The sequence below is a fragment of the Amblyomma mixtum genome, chromosome 1 (assembly GCF_055824585.1).
Source record: "Amblyomma mixtum isolate Tamu chromosome 1, ASM5582458v1, whole genome shotgun sequence".
In the NCBI taxonomy this organism is placed as follows: Eukaryota; Metazoa; Arthropoda; class Arachnida; order Ixodida; family Ixodidae; genus Amblyomma; species Amblyomma mixtum.
In genome coordinates this window covers 194,737,875-194,761,527 of record NC_143012.1, presented here as the reverse complement: position 1 = coordinate 194,761,527, position 23,653 = coordinate 194,737,875, and the positions used below count along the sequence as shown (strand labels likewise).

General features: G+C 48.7%; 1 protein-coding gene across 1 annotated transcript in view; it reads left to right on the top strand.

Moving 5' to 3' along the window:
• LOC149370468 (putative cytochrome P450 49a1) overlaps positions 1–23,653 on the top strand; it is a 73,872-nt gene that overhangs the window by 5,416 nt on the left and 44,803 nt on the right. Inside the window, exons 3-4 of the mRNA XM_089577798.1 lie at positions 15,124–15,361; positions 19,217–19,407. Of these exons, the coding sequence (XP_089433924.1) occupies positions 15,124–15,361; positions 19,217–19,407 (429 nt within the window). The remainder of the gene's footprint in view (positions 1–15,123; positions 15,362–19,216; positions 19,408–23,653) is intronic.

Here is a 23,653-nt window from a genome sequence, read left to right as displayed (position 1 = left end):
GGCCACCAACACACTGGTCCCTGACGCCCAAACTAGCGACTACTGCCGCACCAAGCCTACTCCCAGAGCCTGTCTCCACCAGAGCCCACTCTCCAGTACGGATGCCACCAGCATCATGAGCCAAGAACAACTAGCCTCGCGACCGCATCCAGGCGGGCCACTTCCCACTGCTTCAACTGCCCAACCTGCACCAGTACACTCCCTCACCCCCACACAACAACCCGATACCTTAGCCCAGCTTTATCTTGACATGCATGCCCTTGAGACAGGCATGAATTGCTTCGTCTTATCTTTGACACCATACCATAATGTCGGAACAACAAATCTAGGCACAAAACTGCAAATCACTCAACTCACAGCCCTAATCACTACACTTTCCAACGCCGCCGACAAGTAGGCGGAATTTACAGAACAAATCCAACATGCACTTAAATCCCTCTTCTCCCTCTCTCCTCCCCATCTACCTCCCCACTCCTAAAAAAAATGGCAGTGGTTTAGCTCTGGTTAAACCGGGTAAATTGCGTGAGCAATGGTGCGCACATTCTTCTGGCGATTCCTCGGCGCGCTGCCTTCGCCTGTTAGCATTGCGGCGTTCCTAAGCAGTCAGGTGTTGAAATTCATCGGTGATCGTCGACATGGAACCAGTCTGCGAGGTAGAACGTTGTCGCCGAGCTGCATCTATAGCACGACGCTTTGCAAAACGTTCTTCACGCTGTTCTGGAGTCTCTTGTGTATGTTGTCACTTTTTGGCTTCTTGCTGTCGCTGCCACTTCTCCTCAGAGAACTGCATAGCAAAGCATTCACGGTAAAGCAAGCGCGCATTTATAGACGCTTTACAGCACGGGAGAATGGGCACCGCCATATTTGGTCATGTGACCATTCCGCCACGCTGGCAGGGAGTCCACAGAACGCCATGCTCAGAACGCCATGTACGGCTTGCACGTTGGTCAATTCGTTTTTGAGAAAAGGAGATGTATGTGTCTCGCATATCTCGGTGGACACCTGAACGCCGCCGTAACGGGAATGGAGGAAGATGGGAGTGAGCGAAGAGATCGTATTCACTAGATGCGCCTTTGTTCATTCCCAACCATCGAGTTGGCCCCCAGCAGACGTGTGGAATTCAAGGGCGGAGAGAGAGAGAGAGAGAGAAAACTTTATTTACACAGGAATTCGGGGCACGCCCCAGGGTCCCCGCACGACCCCACTGCACTCAAGTGTTTATGTTCCTACAGTCCATAACACTTGCAGCACTGCCGGTGGCGATGGTCTGCACGGCCGGGTCCTCCGAGCGCAGCAGGGTCTCCCAGTCCTCCCAGGTCTTGAGGTTCTCTAGGTCCCGCGGGGGAGGGTCCCCCGGGCAGAGGGAAAGGATGTGGAGGGAAGAAGCGAAGGGTTCTGGGCATAGGGCGCATGCGGGAGTGGGAAAGGATGGATGATAGTGGGCTACGTTAAGGGGTGAGGGGAGAGTGTGTGTCTGTAGTCTGCGCCAGAGTGTTGCGTGTTTGTTATCTAGGGAGGGGTGGGGCGGGGGGTAGAGCTGGCGTGAGGCTCTGTATGCCTGGGTCAGCTCACTGAATGTGTGCATGCGCTCCTTCGTAAATCCCCGATCCGAGGCCACCTGAGCCCGGTTTAAAAAACCTCGGGCTAAAAGGTTGGCAGCCTCGTTTCCGGGATTCCCGGAGCGCGCAGGCACCGATATCAGCTCCACATGGCGGGGCGAGGGTGCATCGGGCGAGTCCAGTATTCCAAAAGCAGGGACATGAACTCGGCCTCGAGCAAAATTTAAAATCGCTGTTTTGGAGTCACTTAATATATACCGGGCTCCGTGCGAGTGATAGCTAGTGCAATGGCGGCTTCCTCTGCAGCCTCTGGGGACGTGTCTGGAGGGAGAGGTAGTGTGAGGAGGGCGGATAAAGAGGAGTCCACCACAGCTGCTGTCGCTTCATCACCCGTGCAGGCAGCGTCCACCCATACGGCGTCCGGCTCGTGGCCGTACGCTCGATGGAGTGCCTTCGCACGGGCTCTGCGGCGCTGCTCATGGTGGGACGGGTGCATATTCCTCGGGAGCGGCCTAATGAGAAGCTCCTGGTGAAGGGGTCGTGGGATGGCGAGGACGGTTGGGTCGTTGGCCGGTATTCTGATGCCGAGGGAGTCCAGGATATACCGACCTGTGGAAGTTTGTGTGAGCCTGATGTATTGGACCTGTCGGTGGGCCTCCACCAGTTCCCCGATCGTGTTGTGGAGGCCCAGGCCTAGTAATCTTTCTGTGGGTTTGTTGAGGGGAAGATGAAGTGCTACTTTGAATGCCTTGCGAATCAAAGCATCCAATGCGTTTATGTCATGTTTGGATAGTTGTAAGTATGGGGTAGTGTACAGCACACGGCTGAGGACGAAGGCATGAATGAGGCGACATAGGTCGCGCTCCTTCATACCTCTGTGACGTCCCGAAACCCTGCGGACCATCTTCACGAATGTTCATGTTACTCGGAGTATACCGGAATGCTTTGACGCTCCCTTTAGGCGAGTCGCAATGTTGTAAATTGATTTAGAGAAGGCCTTTGACCGTGTATGTCATGACATTATTTTTAAAATCCTCGAACATATATGTGTTGCAGAAGTTATTTTAAAAGGGGTTAAAATAGCCTATAGTAACTGTACTACGAATCTGGTTGTTAACCGGAAGCTCAGAGACAGAATTACCGTTAGAGCATCCGTGTGGAAAGGCTGCCCATTGTCACCACTACTTTTCACTCTGCACCTGTAGCCACTTTGCTCGAATGTAATAAATAACAACTGTATTCGTGGTTTCGAACTGGAGGCATGTGAAATTAAAGTATGGGCTTATGCCGACGATGTGGAATTTTTCTGTAGCGACCGCAGCACCATAAAACATGCGATGTCAGCTGTTCGCAGGTTTTGTGATGCAACCAATAGCGTTGTTAATATGGACAAGTGTGCGGGCCTTTAGCATGGGAATTGGGCATCGGCGCCTTTGTTTCATACAAGTTTAAAATGGTCACATGTTCCTTCCAAATACCTAAATGTACGTCTTGACAAGTATCAAGATAACGATGACTTTTGGAAGGATAAAATTCAAGAACTCTCCACGCGTGCACAGAAATGGTCTGGAAAGGAACCGTCTGTATTCAAGCGCGCGAACATATGTAATGTATACCTGGTTTCAAAAGTGTGCTATTTGTTGCAGGTCCTTTCATGCGCTCGAGTTAGCATTCAAGTTTCATCGCCTCTGCGCAGTTTTTGTTTGGCAGTCCGCATGGGAGAGGACTAAACGTGATAATTTATTTCTGCGTTTGAGAAAAGGGGGTCTTTCCTTGCCACACTTATACCTGAGACAGGTGGTGTCAAGGGTTATGTTTCTTTGAGATGAACGCGACGATTTCCTGCGGACATTTATTCAAGTGAGGCTTTCTTCGGCTTTGCCAAACTATGCTGTTTCCAGTGTGGACGGGATGAGATACAGTGCAAGTCGGTTTTTGAAAGAAGTGATCTTTGCTTTCCTGTTTCTTAATGCTCGCTTCAGTTTGGAATACCTTTCTAATGTCACGCGTGAAAAATTCTTAAAAATTTGCTTGAATCTGTCTTCCCGGAGCCAATATATCGATCTCTGTATAGTGGAGGCCAAGGAGGAAATGTCTTAAAAAAAGTACGAAAAATGGTGGTGCCAGCGGGTGTGAAGACGTTTTTCAAGTTGCACAGTGGGACGCTGTCGGTTAAAACATGGATGGAGGTGAAGGGATCGTTTTTACCATGGGCGCTGACTGCTTGTTGTGCCACAAAACAGAGTCAACAGAACACGCTTTTATTGATTGCTGGGATGCGCTGCTCTTTTGGGACGTGCTCCAACGTACAATAAAAAAAGACATCATTGACGCCGTATGGGATACGATTCCTGGACGCTGAGACGGATCTTTATAAATATGATGCAATTTTCATTCTTGGCCTGCACAGTATTTGGCGAAGCAGGATGGCTGTACAACACTGCGATGAAGATGCGCGGTGGCCGAGATTACTTCAAAGAAAACATATTTAAGCTAGGTGAAGTGTACAAGGAGCTATGTTTTGGAGATGAAGTTATCCAGTTGATGGGAGAATTGTGTTCCCTGAAACAGTTTTGATTTTCTCACGCGAGTGAAACACATGTCCGCTCTTTATGTTTAAGAGTGCAGCGCAGAACATATGTTTATGATCTGTTGTAATCTGTAAAAACAGGCAATAAAGACAAAAAGCTGGCATGGAAAAGTGGTTAACGTGCTAGTCTCGCACTGCGGAGACCCTGGTTTGATTCCCCAACTCGACCAATTTTCTACTCGGTGTTATTTAGTTATGAGGTCTGACTAGAAATTAGGATAATTGCTATTATTACTCAATTAGTCATTAATTTTTGTGCAATTATCATACAATGCCTTAAATCGCGTTGCGATATTATTCGAGTGCCATCGATGCAGTGCGCGCCATTGACGCTAAAGCCGGCTTCGAAGGCCAGAAGTGGCGGAAGTCTTAGTAGCGCCATCTAACGTAGACAGAGAAAACTGTTCGGCACCGCTCCCGCGCGGCGCATAGAGTTTCCTACTATTACCTAGAGGGAAAGCTGGCGGCGCTGCACTTCAGTCACCATGGACGCTCAAAGCATCATGGGACGGTGAGCTACTTGTTGCGAGACAGTCGTAGTTTTTCACGAACACGAAGTGTCATTACTAAGGCGTTTCATTCCGAAAACGCTCTTCGTGTGTGCGCAGACGACTTTCGCGCGAACGCAGTGTGCAAAAACCATAGTAGTGAAAACGCGACGACACACAACGCCAATAAAGGGTTTCACTTATCCGAAATGCCATTAAACAACCTTTTAAGGTATCTAAGCAATAACACTTTTTTTAAAACATATTTACTTTTAAAAATGCGCCAGTTAATTACGAAATATTAGTTTTTGTAGTGTTCATTACTTGGCCAACAGGAAAGATAACCAGCTCTTATTTTGGGCAAACTTTGCGTTTACAGGCGTTTATGATCGTTTGTTGCAATTTAAAGACAGGATATAGAATGTTAGGACATTCGTAGTTATCGAAAAGCTTTATTTTACGAATATGTTTTGGCCAAAAGTTGTAGTTCTGCAGTCGGTAGCTCTCCGCCCCATGATGCTTTGAGCGCCCATGGTGGCTGAAGTGGTCACTAGGGGCTTTCATGCAAACTCCCATAGAACGGTTGTCAGCTTTCCCTCTAAGTAATAGTAAGAAACTCTATGGCGCGGCGCGCCAAAGGCGCTGCCATCTGGCGGAGCGCGGCTGAAGTAGCGGTGCGCCACCTGCTCGGCGCAGCGGCTGTTCAAGGTCATCCGTCCCTACCGACCTGGGCCACGCGAGGAGGCGAAAAATACAGGGGTATTGCTAACGCAATAAAAGCCCGGTGGCCGTCTTCAGAGCCCCTACCTCGAGGGCACATCAGACTATAATACGCTCCCCATTCCATAGCTTTCTCCAATGGAACTGCCGATGCATCCGCACGGCCTCTACTCCCCTTTCCCAGCATCCCCTCACCCTTCCTCACCCCCCCCCCCCCCCTCTGGTCTCCTACTCCAGGAAACCAGAGGCGAACGCACCCTCTTGGGATACAGAGCGATTCATGCGAGTTCTACGGATTGAACACCACTGGCCACTTCCTCAATTTATGTAGCGGCGTATACGTACACACTGGAATGGGAACAGTTGGGGATAAGAGTTAATGGAGAATACCTGAGTAATTTGCGATTCGCTGATGACATTGCCTTGCTAAGCCACTCAGGACAAGAACTGCAAAGCATGATCAATCAGTTAGACAGGCAGAGCAGAACGGTGGGGCTAAGAATTAACATGCAGAAAACCAAAGTAATGTTCAACAGCCTAGCAAGGGAACAGCAGTTCGCCTTTGGTAGGGAGGTGCTGGAAGTAGTAAGAGAATATGTCTACTTAGGGCAGGTAGTGACCGCAGATCCGGATCATGAGAGGGAAATAACTAGAAGAATAAGAATGGGGTGGAGCGCATATGGCAGGTTCTCTCAGATCATGAATGGTAGCTTACCAATATCCCTGAAGAGAAAAGTATACAACAGCTGTATCCTACCGGTACTCACCTATGGGGCAGAAACGTGGAGGCTAACAAAGAGGGTTCAGCTTAAGTTAAGAACAACGCAGCGAGCTATGGAAAGGAAAATGATAGGTGTAACGTTAAGAGATCGAAAGCGGGCGGAGTGGGTGAGGGAAGAAACTCGGGTTAATGACATCTTAGTTGAAATCAACAGGAAGAAATGGGCTTGGGTAGGGCATGTAATGCGAAGGCAAGATAACCGCTGGTCCTTAAGGGTAACGCAGTGGATTCCAAGAGAAAGCAAACGTAGCAGGGGACGGCAGAAAGTTAGGTGGGCGGATGAGATTAAGAAGTTTGCGGGGATACACTGGCGGCAACTGACAAAGGACAGGGTTAATTGGAGAGACATGGGAGAGGCCTTTTCCCTGCAGTGGGTGTAGTCAGGCTGATGATGATGATGATGATGATGATACGTACACAGCGCAACTAGAAACCACACTGTGTATGTAGACGCCGCTACATACACTGAGGACAGAAACCACAAGAAAAGCAAAGTGGCAACGCTGATCAACTTGGACCTAAACTGAGTGTATGTAGCGGCGTCTACGTACACAGCGCAACTAAAAACCACACTGTGTATGCAGACGCCGCTACATACACTGAGGACAGAAACCATAAGAAAAGCAAAGTGGCAACGGTGATCAACTCGGACCTAAAAGAAATCACCAGAGTGTCAATCCGGAACTGTACGGTAGTCGAGGCCGAAGAGACAGCCGTGGCACTAGCGGCATTGGAGGGCTACCTATACAACAGGTCCTTAACCATACTCACCGACTGACAAGCTGCATGCCGCAACTACCTAAATGGCAGAATCAGCCACAGCGCGCTCCGCATTCTAAGCTCAAGTGGCAAAACTAAAAACAACCAGGCCAAAAACGGGATAGCTTGAGTGCCGGGACATACCGAAATCACGGGAAATCAGGAGGTGGATAGGATAGCTCGAGGGTACGCAACAGACCGAGCATCCAACAATCCCGACCCCACTGAGGAACCCGAGCCGTTAGCCCAAAGCTATACAGACATTCTTAACTACTACAGAGGAATCAGACGAAAATACCCGCCCCCACACAAACAACTCAATAGAGAAGACGCCGTAGCATGGCGACAGTTACAAAGGAGAACACTCCCGTGCCTAAACATGCTAAGTAAAATCTACCCCACGCAATACAAGAGCGAGTCCCGTGGTGTGGAGACAAACGAACCCTATACCATACCACATGGGCTTGCCAGAAAATAGACGAGCTACCTAAAATAGAAAACCCGAGTGAGGAACAGTGAGGGAGGATACTATCCAGCGCCATCCTGAGAGTCCAACAAGGACTAGTAAGGCGTGCACGAAGCGCAGCTACCCTCAGCGGAGCCCTGGACTAGGAGAAACGGCCCTGATGATAAGATGGACGACTGCCTCTGAAGCCGCAAAAGCTACTGTAAAAGAGAGCAAACAAACGTTTTCCACCACCACCACCACCACTGGTCTCAACACATATCCGAATAGACCTCAAATTCTCAGTCCTGCCAAATCCTGATATACTCACACAGCATCTAGTTCCCATCATTCTTGTTAACTTCTACACCCCCCTCCCCCCCAAGCAGCATTCCCTCACACCCACCTTTTCGACTTCCTCCAAGCCAACGCTTCCCCGCTCCTTGTGGCAGGCGACTTCAACGCACCACACACACATTGGGGCTACAGAACCGCACACAAAGCAGGGCGTTTACTCCACGATCATATATACTCTCGACAATACTCCTTGCTTGATGACTCTTTACGACCCACTAGAGAGGGTTCCTCCTATCACAGAGACACCACACCCGACCTCGCCTTCGCTCTATATACTCCACATGTTACTTTTCACAATAGTGACACATGCCTACTTAGGGACCATTCCATCCTTGTTATCAGCATACCCACACAACACCCCCGATGCAGGGCGAAGCTGCGACACACTTCGTGGTCAGACTTTCGCTGGTTCTTACCCCCACCCCCGTCTAACCCCTCCGACTACACTTCATGGGTCGCTGATCTAAGAAACACGCAATCGCGTGCCACACGTGAAATTTCTAATCCTACCCCCCGTGACAGCCCTGATCCTCACCTTCTACGACTGTGGAAGCAGAGAAAAGGTCTCCAATGCGCATTAGCTACACAACCACACAACACACAGCTCCGCGACAGAATACAAGCACTCCGCAACAACATTATCTCCCACTGCAAGACACTGGACACCTGACACTGGACACGAACATGCGACCGCTTAGAGACAGACTTTACATCAAAAATCATCCCGGTACCTTCTCCACTCCCTTCTCAGACCTGAACCTCATCCCACAACCACTCTCAAATGCCTCTTCGCCTCCCATACTCCAACAGAGGTTTTCACTAGCCTCCAACAACTTTATGTCCCACCCTCACAGTCCTCTTTAAACTAACCATATCATGGCCCAGCAGCTCCCGCCCTAGACGTCGCGTTCGCACACACAGAACTTTGCTTAGCACTCGCACGTTGTAACACACATTTTGCCCACACATTTCTTCTTAATGTCATCAACGACGCCTGGACCTCTGGCACCCTGCCAATGACTGGACATCGTCCCTGGTCTCATTCATACCGAAATCCAATAAACCCTCCAGCATCAATAACCTCCGTCGTATTTGCCTCACCTCTTGCGCGGGCAAGCTCATGGATCACATGCTGCTTGCCCGCCTCACTTCCCATCTTCAGGCCGCCGACTATCTCCCCCCCCACCCTTATTGCCTTTCGCCGAGCACTATCCACCCAAGACCTTTTCCTTCTCCTTCAACACGCCTTCTTTAACACAAATGCTCCAGACGCTGCGCAGGTCAAAGCCTTAGTAACAGTTGACATACGCAAGGCTTTCGACTACATATCACACGACCACATCCTCACCATACTAGCTGACACACAGTGCGGACACAGCATGCACAATTACATAACAGCTTTCCTGTCCCACTGCTGCGCCCGTATTCGCTATCTCGACAAACTGTCTCACCCCATCCCACTCACTCGTTGCACTCCACAAGATGCCGTCCTCTCTCCCATTCTCTTTAACCTAGGCATGGTCCCGCTCGCCCGGGCCTTAGCCCATATTCCCGACCTTCAATCCCTCTGAAATGCAGACGATTTTACCTTTTGTGTCACCACTGGCTCACCGAGAGAGGTCCAAACCACCCTCCAACATGCACTTATCACCATTTCCTCACACCTTTCACAAGCCGGCCTGCAACCCGCTCCGGTGAAATGTTAACTTCTACTGATAACGCGAAGTAAATATGAATGGACGATGAACCCCTCCATCTCACTCACCCTCGCCGGGCAGCGCATCCACCGCGTCGAGTCTTGTCGCATCCTGGGTTTGCCACTCACCCCCAACACTTTCACCTCTGCCATCAATCAGTCAATACGCACATGCCACTCAAGCACACACTTACTCCACCGCGTAGTTTTAAAACATGCCGGCCTTTCCGAGGCGCACACCAGCCGCCTTGCTCAAGCGCTGGCTCTGTGCAAATTCATCTACTACATAACTTACTGCCCCCTTACAAGTACACAGCAAGACAAACTAACCACTAGCGAAGAGCGTGAAAGAAAATACGCAGCTCTACGCTCTGTTCTCGTTAATCCATCGAAGAGCTCCTGGAGCACATACGTGGAAGAAAGGAGAACCCCCCCCCCCCCGTGCTCGCTGTCCGCACTCTGGGAGCGAACTTTACAACCTTACTCATCCTTTTAGAAGATCAGCATATACTCCGCTGGGCATATCTATCCCTCTTTGCCCAAAGGTGCGTCCTTTATAAGAAAAATTTGAGGTGTACCACGCGTGCGGCCGCCTGGGACGCCGAGAGGACGTCTGCCCAGATCTAAAGAACATCAGGTCGGTCCGATGCGGAATGAAAAACCCAAACAAAAATCCCTCATGTGACCCGAAGTGCCAGCTTTGTGGGAAAGAGCACCCTTTCGGCTACAACAAATGTCGAGAGATGTACAGGGCTCCATACATCGCCAAGAAGAGACGGTGGGAGAAAAACTACAATAAGTACAGCTACGATCAGGTGATGCAAAGGGAGACGAAGGAGAGGAACGTCCTAGAACCAGAGGAGATTTTCCGGGACCAACGCGAAGCTACGAGATCCAGCAGCAAAGGCTACGGAGCCAAGAACGGAGACTTCCCGAGGATGGAGGTAACATCCACCAGAAGACGCCGTTCGAGCTCCAGGACGCCAGAACGCGGAACTGTTCGGAACGCGGGGCTGTTCGAGCTCCGGGACGCGGGACCGCTCGAGCTCCGGGACCAGAGGGCATTCCAGCTCGGAGTCCTGGTCGTACTCTCCCAGCTCCGGATTCGGCACTAGAGACCTCAAGAACCTATTGGGCCCACCCGTTCGAAGACGTAGCCCGAGCGGCGACCACAAGTTGGTAAGCTCCGCTAGCGACGCGTTCTAGGCAGAAAATAAGAAAGGTAAAAGAATTGATAATTTAGAAAAAGAAAATAGAGAACTAAAGACCACCCCCCGCAGAAACACAATGAGTGCTGAACGGATCCAATGGTGGCATTGGAAAGGAGATTAGACGCCAGGTAAGAGGCGCGAATTCAGAAAATTGAGACCCTACTCATTCAGCTGATGGGTTCGGTTAATCAGCTACAGGCACAAATGCAAATCCAACGGGTTTGCCGACGGGTATAATGCCGACGGGTAATACAACCGTTAAAAGCTAGACAATTACACCGCACAAGTAACTGGGATATTCAGAAGAGTCGCACTCAAGGGTTGGGGCCTAAAAGAGCGTAGCCTCCTGGAACTGATGCACGCCCACATTATCAGCCGCATATGCTATGCCATTCCACATCTGAACATTAGGACAGATGAAAAACACAGAATAGACGCACTATCAGGCGATGCGTAAAGTGGGCGCCAGGGTTTCCCAATACGTCTTCAACGGACCGCCTCCTCGAAATGGGGGAGCCCGACAATTGGACTGAATTGGCGGAAGCAGTGCATATAGCGCCGCCAGAAAGATTGAGCCTAACACGGGGAGAACCATCCTGGGCTGGTTAGGGCTGCAATGAGAAAGCGGTGCGAGTGACAAAACAGATATTCCCCTAAAATGTCGTTAAAATATACTCGTACCCCCCTCACCTACAACATGCACCCGACCTATAACAAGGAAAGCAGACAGAAAAGGGCGGCAGCGCTTAAGAAGCGCATGGAAAATAAGACAGATGAGGAACTCACCTATGTGGACGCGGCTAGCGGAAAGTCGAGGGTTGCTGTCTCCCCGGTGGTCAACGGCCGTGGCGTGACAGTCGCCGCCGCATCCATTAGAAGCCGAAACATAGATACAGCTGAGGAAGTTGCAATAGCGCTCGCATGCATTGGAACGAAAGCAAATATCATAACTAGCGATAGCAAAACGGCTGTCTGAAATTTTGGCAAGGGAAGCGTCTCGAAAGACGCAAACAAATTTTAGCAAGTACGGAATTAACCCTTAAAACTACGATAACCTGGACCCCCACACACGAATCAGTCCCAGGCAATAAGGCAGCACACGAGTTAGCCCGAGCTCTCTACTTCCGGGTAACCGTAGAGCCGCCCGATTGTCGGGGACTGGATGAGCGTGCTCAAACCTACACTGAAATCGTCGAGCACTGTAGAGTTCGAAGAAGGTCTCTGCCACCACCGGACCGAACTTTGAGCAACAGGGAGGCTGTCGCTTTGCGACACCCGCAAGCTGGGAATTTCCCAAATCCAGTCTGGTTGATCATCACGCGAATATACGATAAACCTGATGATAAGTGTAAAATCTGCGAAAAAAGGGGCTCTCTTGGCCATATACTCTGGCAATGTCCTGTCTCCTTAGGCATCAGGAAGAGCATTAAAAGTAGAGATGCCTGGGAGGCCTTGGTGCGAAGCCTGTCCCCCGCAGAACAGCAACAAGTCATCCGCCTGGCGATGGAAGCCGCGAAGAAACACTGTACCTTCGCTTGTCTTTAGTCGCGGAAACCCCGGGCACCGCTCCTTGAACCTGCACGCCAAGCGCGTGGAGTGCGGGGCCTCCTAGATCGGTGGAAAAAATAGAGTTCTTCTTCTTCTTCACTTTATACCTTGCTTGCTGTGCACTTAATGCGTTCAGTTGCACTTTTGTCCGGAACAAGGTTCGGATTTTCTCCCGCAACGAAGCGTTAAAGAATATCGTTTTGTTCGTCTCCCGGACTGATCTCGCATCGTCTTCCCCATGGCTTCGAACTCCCCATGTACACTATCGACCCGACTGTGTCATTTAAAACATAATGAGCAAATTTTAATTACCTACGGAATAAGGGTACTCATTAGAGCAACTGATGAACGCCGCGGCTCACACTATCTTTTTGTAGCGATAGCTACATTTCACCAGGTTTGCGCTTCTTCGCCGCCGCCGCACTTAGAGCCGTGGCAACACTGTGACATCACACCACGACCCTCGATTCTCTAGCAACTCGGCTCCTCACGGTCGCTGCGCGGCCACCGCTCCTGCCGTTGGGTGCTCACCACGCCCTCTTTGTGACGTCACACCACGGGCCTAGATACTCCATGAACTCGGCGTCTAGACGAGCTAGCCATAATAGAAAACCGAGTGCGGAACAGTGAGGGAGGATACTATCCAGCGCCATCCTGAGAGTCCGCGCGGCCACCGCTCCTGCCGTTGGGTGCTCACCACGCCCTGTTTGTGACGTCACACCACGGGCCTAGATACTCCATGAACTCGGCGTCTAGACTAGCTAGCCATAATAGAAAACCGAGTGCGGAACAGTGAGGGAGGATACTATCCAGCGCCATCCTGAGAGTCCAACAAGGACTAGTAAGGCGTGCACGCAGGGCAGCTACCCTCAGCGGAGCCCTGGACTAGGGGAACCGACCCTAAAGAGAAGATGAAAGACTCCATTTGAAGCCGCAAAAACCACTGTAAAATAGAGCAAATAAACGTTTTCCACCACCATCCAGCTACTCGGCTCGTCGCGGTCGCCGCGCAGCCACCGCTCCTGCCGTTGGTAAAGGGGCTTGAGCCGTTGGGCGCTCGCTGCGCCCTCTGTATAATGTCACACCCCGCGCTCCGCAGCTGTGATAACCGGGAGTATAGAGGGTGAGTGCTCGCGTCGGCGCAGCCATAGTTAAGGTCGACATATGGATGGTGAGAAGTAGGTCAGCCTGAAGGAGGACAGGGATCGCCGTAGAAATAAAGAGGAGACAGCGCGCTGAAGAGACTCAAGAGGAGCGCGCCGAACGGTTGGCCAAACGCCGTGAAAGCGACGCTGCTAGACGGGCTCGCTTAGCCTCTAACGATGAATCTAGAGCACCGACCTGTACAACCGAAGCCTAAGCGCAGCCGGGGGTGTGTACTTATCGCTACACGACAAGGTTTGACCAGAGCTAAATCAAAGCCAATTTTTTGCCCTTATTCCGACTGTATATCTCTAGGAATTTTAGAAAATGCTTGCTGAAGCACACTGCATAGGATGAAAAAATGGTAGAATTTTAGCGCAGTTAAAGCGAGCACACGTGCGATAACATGTGCTTAGCCAGGTTTTATCATGTTTTCAATTTGCTAGTTCTGCGGTGCGTCTAGGCACAGTATTAGTGCGGTAGCAGTGTTCATAAAACGACGACGTGCAATACACAGAGCAGGAATGCGTTGAAGTTAAACAAGAGGCGTGATCGGCTGCGGCAATACCATAGTGCTCTCGGGCACAGGCCAGCGAAGCTTTCCCCCTGAAAGCTTATTAAATCGGTTAAAGTCTTTACTATAGTAACATTTGCAAAACTTGTGCGACTAAAATGAACTCTGAGAAACTATAGAAATTCATTCAATACAACATTCTGCAGAAAATCTCGGTGATTGCAAGAGAATCAGGGACGCCACCGAGCAGCCGAATGGCGCTCTCAGCAAGCCGAGCGCGGCCACTACGCACAAGCATGTACATATGTTGACCACGCGACCACCATGCATATATATATTCACCACGCCACAGCAGAGGCTGTGTGAATATGGTGCTCGGCTGCTGACCCAAAAGACGCGGGTTCGATCGCGGCCGCGGTGGTCGAATTTTGATGGAGGCAAAATTCTTGAGGCCCGTGTACTGTGCGATGTCAGTGCACGTGAAAGAACCCCAGGTGGTCGAAATTTCCGGAGCCCTTCACTATGGCTTGCCTCATAGCCTCAGTCGCTTTCGGGCGTTAAACTCCATAAAACCAGCTATCTGTATTCACCACTGGCAGACCTGGATGTAGTGTCCGTCTTCCCGACAACGTTCGCGCCAAAATTGTGAAGCAACCGTTTGCATTACAGCGTTCCAAGTGATGTCATAGGATCTCTCATTGTATACAGCTTACATGTTACAGTCAAGGTGGAGGCTAGCTTGCGACATGCATTCGAACTTATCATATACGCACCTTCAGTTGTGTCCGTGGCGGCTGAATTTCGATGAAGGCGAAATTCTAGAGGCCCGTGTGTTGTGCAGTGTCAGTGCCCGTTAAAGAATTCCAGGTGGTCAGAATTTCCGGAGCCCTTCACTACGGCGTCCCTCACAGCCTCAGTTCCTTTGGGACGTTAAACCCCAATAAACCAAGCAACCAAACTTTTTACCTCTTTCGTCAAAGCGAGGTTGATATGTTTTACCGAGATGTAAGACAGTTACAGCACCATTTCTTTTCCTCAAAAGCCAATCTTCATATCAAAAATGTGGTGCACCCATTGTCGTACAGCATACCGGATGGTGTCATGCATGCCTGTGTGTGGGCATGAGTGTCAATGCTCCCAGTGACAGCAAGGCTTTCGCATTCCCCCCCGTAAGCAGTCCTAACTGTCTCTACCGAATTTCATTTTCTCCTCTGCAACGAAGCCCATGCTTGCTGTAGACTGTTTTATGAATTAATGAAAAGGGACAATATTTCCTGTATGCAGTGGCCGGCACATTCATTTTCTCTTTTAGGCATGTACCACAATTTCGACATAAACCAAGCCGCCTGGGACATGCATCGCCGATACGGGCCCTTGGTGGCCGAGCAGCTTCCTGGACGTAACACTGTGGTTCACTTGTTCAGCGCCGACGACATTCGGACCCTATACCAGGAAGAAAAGAAGACGCCCTACCGCATGGGGTTGCATCCATTCAAGTTATACCATAATAACAAGCCGGAGTACTTCGCGAACTGCGGTATCATAAATGCGTAAGTCTATAGTGAAGGAAATTGTCAATCCTCTGGACGGAAGCGCCTGCTATGGAAAAAATGGCGGACACTTTAGGATTGCTAAGCACGAAATATTGTGTGAATCATGGTTTTTGCTAGTGTCGACACGAGTGGCACGTACCGTCTTTGCCGAAAATAACGAGTCAAGGGTGGTCTCTTTTTTTTTATGCCAGTAGCAAAGCGCCTTGGGCTGCCCTAAAGCTCTCATTCTGTGTACAGTAAGGTTAACCCTAGACATCACGTGTGGCACCTTTTGGTGTTTAGAAGCGCCATAAAGGGTCCGCTATACTCTTCTGAAGCCAAACCCTATTCCTCGGTTACGTTTCGCGAAGAGGGCACATCAAAACGCGACTGAGGTGTCCACTGCCCGAGGGAGGCAATTACCCGTCTTACCTCTTCCCAGGAGGTTCTTCGTGCGTTCAAGACACCAGATCAAAGTAATTATTGAAATCGCCGTATTCAAACAAAGACAGCAGTTTGTATGCACGCAGTGAAGGCTTGCATGCAATTTCCCCGCTGGGAGGCCCCACATCCGCGCATTATGAGGGTCGCATACTGCATACAGGTCAGAGGCTGGGTAAGTGTGATTTATATAGCAAGGAGGACGAAGTTTTATAGCAATTCCTTTGGCATTGCTAGGAATAGAAAGCTACCGCCGGACCCCTCTCCCCCTCCCACCTTGAACCTGTCTTCTGTTAAAATTTTGCCATGATATTGTTGGTCAGGTTACAAAAGAACACATTCGACGCAGGTTTGTCTCGTTGGGGAAATAATTTAAGTTAGAGAGAGCGGCAACTAAAAATGAAAAAAAGGCGATATTTGAGAACCTACTCGGTTAATCCATTAGATATGATTACGGGCGAATTGCAGTTTACTTTTTAAAGCTTTCGGTTAGTCATCCTCGGGGTCACGGGGACGTAGACTGTGGATGCAAGAGGGAGGGTTTTTAGGGAGCCGCTAAGAGTGCCCGCGATTGCTTAATAAGCTACGACTGAAGTAAGAGCCTTGTGCATAGGCTCGGCTCAGTGTCCACCGCAGTACGATCCCCTAGAATTCGGAATTGTAGCCTAAGAGATGCTAATCTGTGACACGAGGCAAGTTAAGTCGGCGGTACCGGTGATCTCAGCTATTTCTACGGTAGGGGGCACGGAAGAGAGGAGTAGAACCTCACAGCGAGTGCTGCACGGACTGAGTGATGCCTGGAGACTGAAGAGGCTTTGAAAGCGGTATTTAAGCGCTCGTAATAACGTCTATCAGTGTTCGGAAGCCACCGACAGTCGACAAAGCCACCATGACGTAACCATACACATATATTTTGTTTCATACGGTGGTAACATATTCCATAGGCTGAGATGAACTACTGGCACATCGCCAAGTATGTCACGAACTCAACGACATCGAGTTCCATGCACGAAAATCTTATAATCAAGCGGCTTTCCGCTCGCTTAAATTATCCATCAGTACAAACACCACTCATCTGATGTGTCTCTAGTCTGGGCTGAGTTGGGACCTCTTGCGCCTGTACACGCTTTGGCAGGGTTTCACAAGTTAGTGGCATCTGACACTGAGCCTTCGCTGCTGAATTCCACGTAGAGTTTCGCGTCTAGTCATCAGAATGCTTCTATCACTTGCTGGGCACCAGTGCATGTTCATCGCCTAAACGCCCGCGACTCAGCAGATACAACTACCGCTAAGAACGTGGATTCTCAACTTTCTCATGGCAATTTCTTTTCATTCACGCAATGTGTGCGGTACTTAAGTTCGAATAGTACTTCCATGTTCATCGCCAACACCATAATTTCGGATGTACGTGTTGTGCTAGTCAGTACGCGTTTGGTTAGGAGTCAGTGTAGGGCACAGTGCCTATCGTAAGTGAAGGACCGGAGAAGTTTTTGAGGGATACTGAAAGATCCACCACTATATACAACCACCAGTTAACACTAATTCCCGAATCGCAAAAACGCCGCTGATTCACACTAAATACACTCTCCATATACATAAGACAAAAAAAAGGAATAAGCAGATATCGATGTTTGAACAGTGAGAGCCAGTTTTATTGTAAACAAGCCATTTCTTATTTATTGTGATACATCGCATAGTACTGCCCTTAGAGAAAACTAACATGTTTTGAATATACGAAGGGATATTTATAATTCATTTAAAATATGTCTGAAATTTGTTCTCGAAATTTCATGGTTCGTATTCGGAGTATATTCTTAAAATTTATATTCTTTAAAGCATACCTCGAGCACGTTTCGGATACGTAAAAAAATACGTATGCAGTTTTAGCACTTGTCAATAAATTAAAAGAGTACTTTCGTAAATGTGACATTAATTTGTCCTAAGTATACTTCAATTCTAAGAAATGGGCAGTCCATGTAAGCATATTTCCATCACACTTCAAGCTACCGTGGAACAATCTGGGGCTCTAATTGATGTTTCGGGGAACAGAAAAAACTCTCCCTTTTCCTTTCCTGTCGTCCTTTTGCTTAAGGTAACTTCTATCAAGAAGGTTATTACCACATATGTACGTTACGGGCGTAGAACGTGATAGCATTATTCTGGCAGAGTGCGTTGGACACCTCCGGGTCGAACATGCCAGCGAAAAGGACCCCGACTGGCAAGGCAGACCTGCTGCCTTAGACGCCCGTGGATTTGTTGGTTGACAACTCGACTCCTGACCTACGCCTGATTCAAGTTAGAACTAGCAGTTCGGTTCTAGATTGCGCCTAGACTCGAACGCGGCCACCACGGCACTCGTGCGACAATTTCGGGGCCCAAAGTCTGTGCAAAAAGCGATCACCAGACCAGATAATAAGGCAAGCCAAGTATCGCACTTGTCAGAGCACTTGTTTCCTGCATCACTTGATGTCGGCATTTCCTGGGTGGTGACATCTTTCCCGTTCGAATTCCGTCAAGTGACCTTGAAGTGTCATAGACCTCTTGATTGATGAGAACTCCGCGTCTTCTCATGGATGGGCTCCTTTATTTCTTATTTCTTCATTATTTCTGCTGTTTACAACATTAACCCGTCTCATCCGGTGAAGCCGACAAGCAGAGCGTTTTTAAGCCGAAGTGAATATATTTTTAATGTCTTAAATGCATATACTTAGTGTATTTTTAATGTAATCTAATGTACTTCTATGGTATTTTTAGTACATTTGAAATCTATTACAAAAATACACTAAGCGGCCAAAAGTGTATTTTTGCCGTAATTGTAAGAACGTTCTAAATATTACTCCTAGCGTACTTAGAAAGCATTCGTACTGCAACTTAAGCATAGGAACAAAAAATACGAAAAAATTATGCAATTAATACAGTCACCGAAATGCATTTTTAGCTCATCCTTTTTCGCTAAGGGTGATTACCTCCGAGCGTGCATCTGCGATATAACTTAATGTGTCAATTTTGTAGCGAGAGCTACACAACGCTACCCAGTCGAGCATTTCGCCGTGAGCCTGGGAGGCCGATAGTGCGCATGCGCGAAACCGAAGAGGAGCAGCAGGTGCGCGGCGCATGACTTCAGAGTTCATCGCCGCCGCCACGCGGGGAGCAGCGCCGGCCCGACTACGCCCGCCGGTGCCGCGCCTGTAATAAGAGGCGGAGACGCCTGAGCCAAGAGAAGTACGTCTTGCTAAGCGGAGACGCCAAGGTAGCTCTGGCTGCGTATATTCTGGCATAGCTGAGCAAAGCCACTGCCACTTTTTCTATTAGTCCGCATTTCACTGCCTAATTCCTCAAGCGCGCTCTTTTTTGTAACGGATAACTAATCGGCGATATACGTATATCTCTGCTAAAGAGGTATCTAACACTAAGACTATGGGATTCTTGCAGCCAAGGTGAAGCTTGGAAGGAAATCCGTAACATGGGATCACCATGCACCCTGCGCCCTCGAGTAGTCGATTCCTTTGCCGAGCGAATCGAACAAGTTACCGATGATTTTCTTCACCTCATCGCCAGCCGGAGAGACCAGAATGGTGACGTCGCTGGCTGCGATCAAGAATTGACGAGATGGGGCCTTGAGAGTAAGGGAGCTGAGTAGTTCTTTTATTCATTTTTGAGTGCAGTTTTATTAACAGGAGATGCTCTGAACTCTATGATTAGAGTATAAGCAAAACTATGCTAATTTTCTTCAACGCAATTTCTGTCTTTCCATCGTTTCCTTCTCAACTTTTCACCTAGAAGATCTGCGGAACATCTGCATCTGCAAAGAACTGCTACGTTTGGCAATGAAAACGAGCCCAGAGTGGTGACACAAGCGCCGAAAAAGTAAAGCAAAGCGCGGACTAGCGGCATTTTAACAGAAACCTCCTAAAGCAGAAGTTCTGCTTGCACTACGAAAAATAGTCCTAGTATATATATATATATATATATATATATATATATATATATATATATATATATATACTGCCTCTAATAATTTTTTATGCGTATTTTTCTGGTATGTGCTTTGTGTTTCCCACTTACCTGTTCTGTGCCCGCCCCTATAAAAGGGGATGCATTCACAATGTAAAATCACTCCTGAAGAAGATCGGTCTTCCGATCGAAACGTCGAGTTTAATAAATATGTTTCCTTTAACGAAGCGTATACTTCGCTATATATTCTGATAAGCAGTCTAGTACTTCACGCTTTCGCAACCTATATATATATATATATATATATATATATATATATATATATAATTCATCACATTTCTGCTACCATTCTGGAATCAGGCTTTAGAACTAATCATGACCGGGAAATTAGGGAGTCTTAACTTATCTATAAATTCAATACAGTGTCTTCAGGTTTAAATGAAAGCACAGTAAAATTGAGTTCCATACCCTCTTAATGGGCAAAAATTTCGCTCTTAGGTCAGTGTACTGTGTTTGCCATCAGTTTCCTTTCTGGATTTAGTAATTGATATTCTTCCTACTGATTATGCTGTACGTCGCCTCCATGTGTTTCGTTTATCATGTGTAACTTCTTGCTTCTTTATTCTCGCTGTTCAATATGGTGACTTCTCATCTTAGGACTGATTATAACCAAATCACATAATGATGTTCTTGATATGTGGCCAACACAGAATTACTGTATTTCGCAAAGTAGCTGTTGTGTATTGCGAGTCATTTATCGTCTTGTGATTCACCCTGCGATCATTTATCGTTTTGTAGCCATGTGCCTGATGCTTTTTTATCGAATTTTTTGGGTCCATTCTCCTATGCGTTTTTCTTACCTACATATATTGTGCCGCCCCTTTCGATTCAGACATTCTGACGAAGGCCGTTCCACGGTTGAAGCGTCAATAAATGATTTCAAGCGTTTCAAACATAGGTCTACGTTCTTACTACTACATACCCTGCCGAGATTTCTTGTTTTGCTTGAATATATATATATATATATATATATATATAAATATATATATATATATATATATATATATATATATATATATATATATATATATATATATATATATATATATATATATACTCTGCTGAAAAAAAATTAACTTTTTAAATATAGCTTGATACATTCAGGCGTCAATAGGAAAGTTTTATAGCTACACAAATACTGCCCAACCCAGGCACTTTTAATGGGATAAACCTAGGGTTACCGTTTTTATTGAGGAAAAACGGAAGCCCGCGGTGTTTAAAATATACCTCCTGACTGCACGCGCCGTGCGGCCGGATGCGCCGCGATTACAACGCTCTCATCCGTGCTTTATTAAAAGCATCACTCGCGTCGCGCCTTTCGAGCTGCCCAAGACTGGGCTTCACATTGCGCTTGGTTCCAAGATAAGCGCCAGTGGATTCGGAGGGCAATTAGAAGAAAGCGCGGCTCTTGTTCTTCAGCGTAATTCACACGACGTTATCAGGGCTTGTTATATGCGTCTTTACTTGGGATCTTTTATCAGGGCTTCTTATATGCGTCTTTGCTTGCTGGGATCTTGCTCCCGAATTCAAACTCATGGGATGGTCATCGTTCCTCCGCATGCATTCTGCTAACGTGAGAGCGCAATGATCGCCGCAGAAACAGGAGCCGTGCTCAAACTCATGACGTTGTCATCGTTCCTCCACATGCATTCTGCTAACGTGAGATCGCAATTATCGCCGCAGAAACGGGAGCCGTCTTTAGTTACCGCTGGCAACTCAGTACGTACTACGTCCGTCGCTTATGAACGTGGGTGGCGCGGATAAGCACTCTCAAGGTAAAGTTAGTTGTAAACATAAATTTACATTTGGTGGAGTTACTGGGCTACCAATATCAGCTCTGGTGCTGCTTAGCTGCACTCATCTGAGTTCTGAAACCTGCGATGCCGGTGGACATCCAATATCAAGCTGTGTAAGCAGGCCCGCCACCTTTCATCTGTGCCGGCTCCCTTCGCCAGCGGGACCCGGCTATCTTCAGCGGAACAGATGAACATGACGTGGAAGATTGGCTCGCATCTTACGAACGGGGGAGCCTGTACAACAAACAGGATGAGGAGACCAAATTAAACAATGACATTTTTTATCTTACTGGCGTTCCAAAATTGTGGTATTGCAATCATGAAGGGGACGTTGGAACTTGGTCGGCCTTCGAGACGAAGTTCTCTGAATTCTTTGATCGCCCGGCTGTCAGGCAACTCCGCGCAGAACAGCGCTTGCGTGAACCATCGCAGCACTTTGGTGAAAGCTTTACCAGGTGTATAGATGTCATCGCCCTCCTCAACCGAGTGAATGTGACCATTCCGGAAGCTAACAAAATAACACAGATCTTCAAAGGTATTGACGACGGCGCCTTTGAAATGCTGTTAGAGCGGGTCTTGCGCACCATTTCGGAAGTCATCACCCTCTGCCAGAACTTCTAGCAGCTGAGCCAGCACAGGGTGATGACTCGTCAGCACTGAGCTCAGGCAGAGTCACTTGCTGGACTGACACCTGCAGCTGATACCTCCTCTCTGCTGCAGCACACCAAGGACATTCTGTGCGAGGGGTGGCGCCTCAGCTTTTGCTTTCGCCTAGCCATCAAGGGTCGTCTCCATATTTTCCCTGGCTGTCTAACATGCTATTCGAGAGCAGGTTGTGCGCCCATTCACTATCACGTGTCGCCGCTCCACTGATATACGCTGACGCCACCCTAAGACCTTTCGCCAGTCTGAATTATGCCGATGTCGACCCGAGACCTGTCGCTCGTCCAATGACTTGCGCCAAAGTGGTCGCGTGAACTCAGCCGCCTACGTACCCTACAATCTCACGGCCCGTACAAGCGCCGGCAACTTATTTCCGACCTTCTCCAAGAGACCAAGGTCCGTGGCGCACAACGGATTACCGGCCTATTTCCTACACTTGCGGATTGCCTTCCCACATAGCCCGCCATTGCCGTCGCCGTCTCAGTTTCGGCACCGCCTGTCGGGTAATGGCCTCCAGTGCGTCAGTACTCCGCATCTGGTGAGCTCCGTACATCCACTAACCCCGACCGTTCAGCGCTTTCTGACCGCCGTTCGCCTCCGCCGTGACACCGCTTCATTTCTCCGATGTTTCGCCACCGTAATGATTCTCAAGAGAAAAACTAGATGCCGCCGTTCCTGAGGCATAAACTGCGTCCCCGTCGAACTACCAAAGCACACAGCCATCTCCTGCGAACCTTATTGACATTTCGGTCCAGGGAATTTCTGTCATTTCCCTTGTCGACAACGGAGCCGCAATTTCAGTAACAGACACAAAACTTCGTCGCCGCTTGAAGGAAGTTAACACGCAACTTACCGGACTCTCGCTGCGCGCGGCCAGCGCTCAGCACATCAAGCCGTCAGCAGCTTGCACCACTAGAGTTGTAATTCCAGTGTCCTCTATGCGATTGAGTTCGTCGTCCCGCCGCTTTGGTCTCACGCGGTTATTTTAGACTGGGATTTCGTGTCTCCTCATGCCGATGTAATCGACTGCGCTCGCGCTGAAGTCGGATTCTCTGCCCCAATCCCTACCGGACGCTGCTCCTTAAATGCCATGTGTTAAAGCCCACGTCGCCGAAGACATCGACCTGCCTTCATGCTCTAGCGTCCATGGGCGCTTCTCTTGTGACTTTCTCTATGATGACACTGTCCTCTTCACGCCAGCTCATGTTTTTCTCCACGGCAAGTGTCTTTGTGACGTTCCCGCCTGTCGGGGGTCAGTCACAATGCAACACAGTTGTTTGTTGCTATCTACGGGTCCTGCTGAAGCGAGGAGAATTGAGCCAACACACAACGCCTCCGAGTCAACCTAATTTATTCACTCTCACTGCCTGAAGGTGTAACTGGGAGTTCCGCTCAC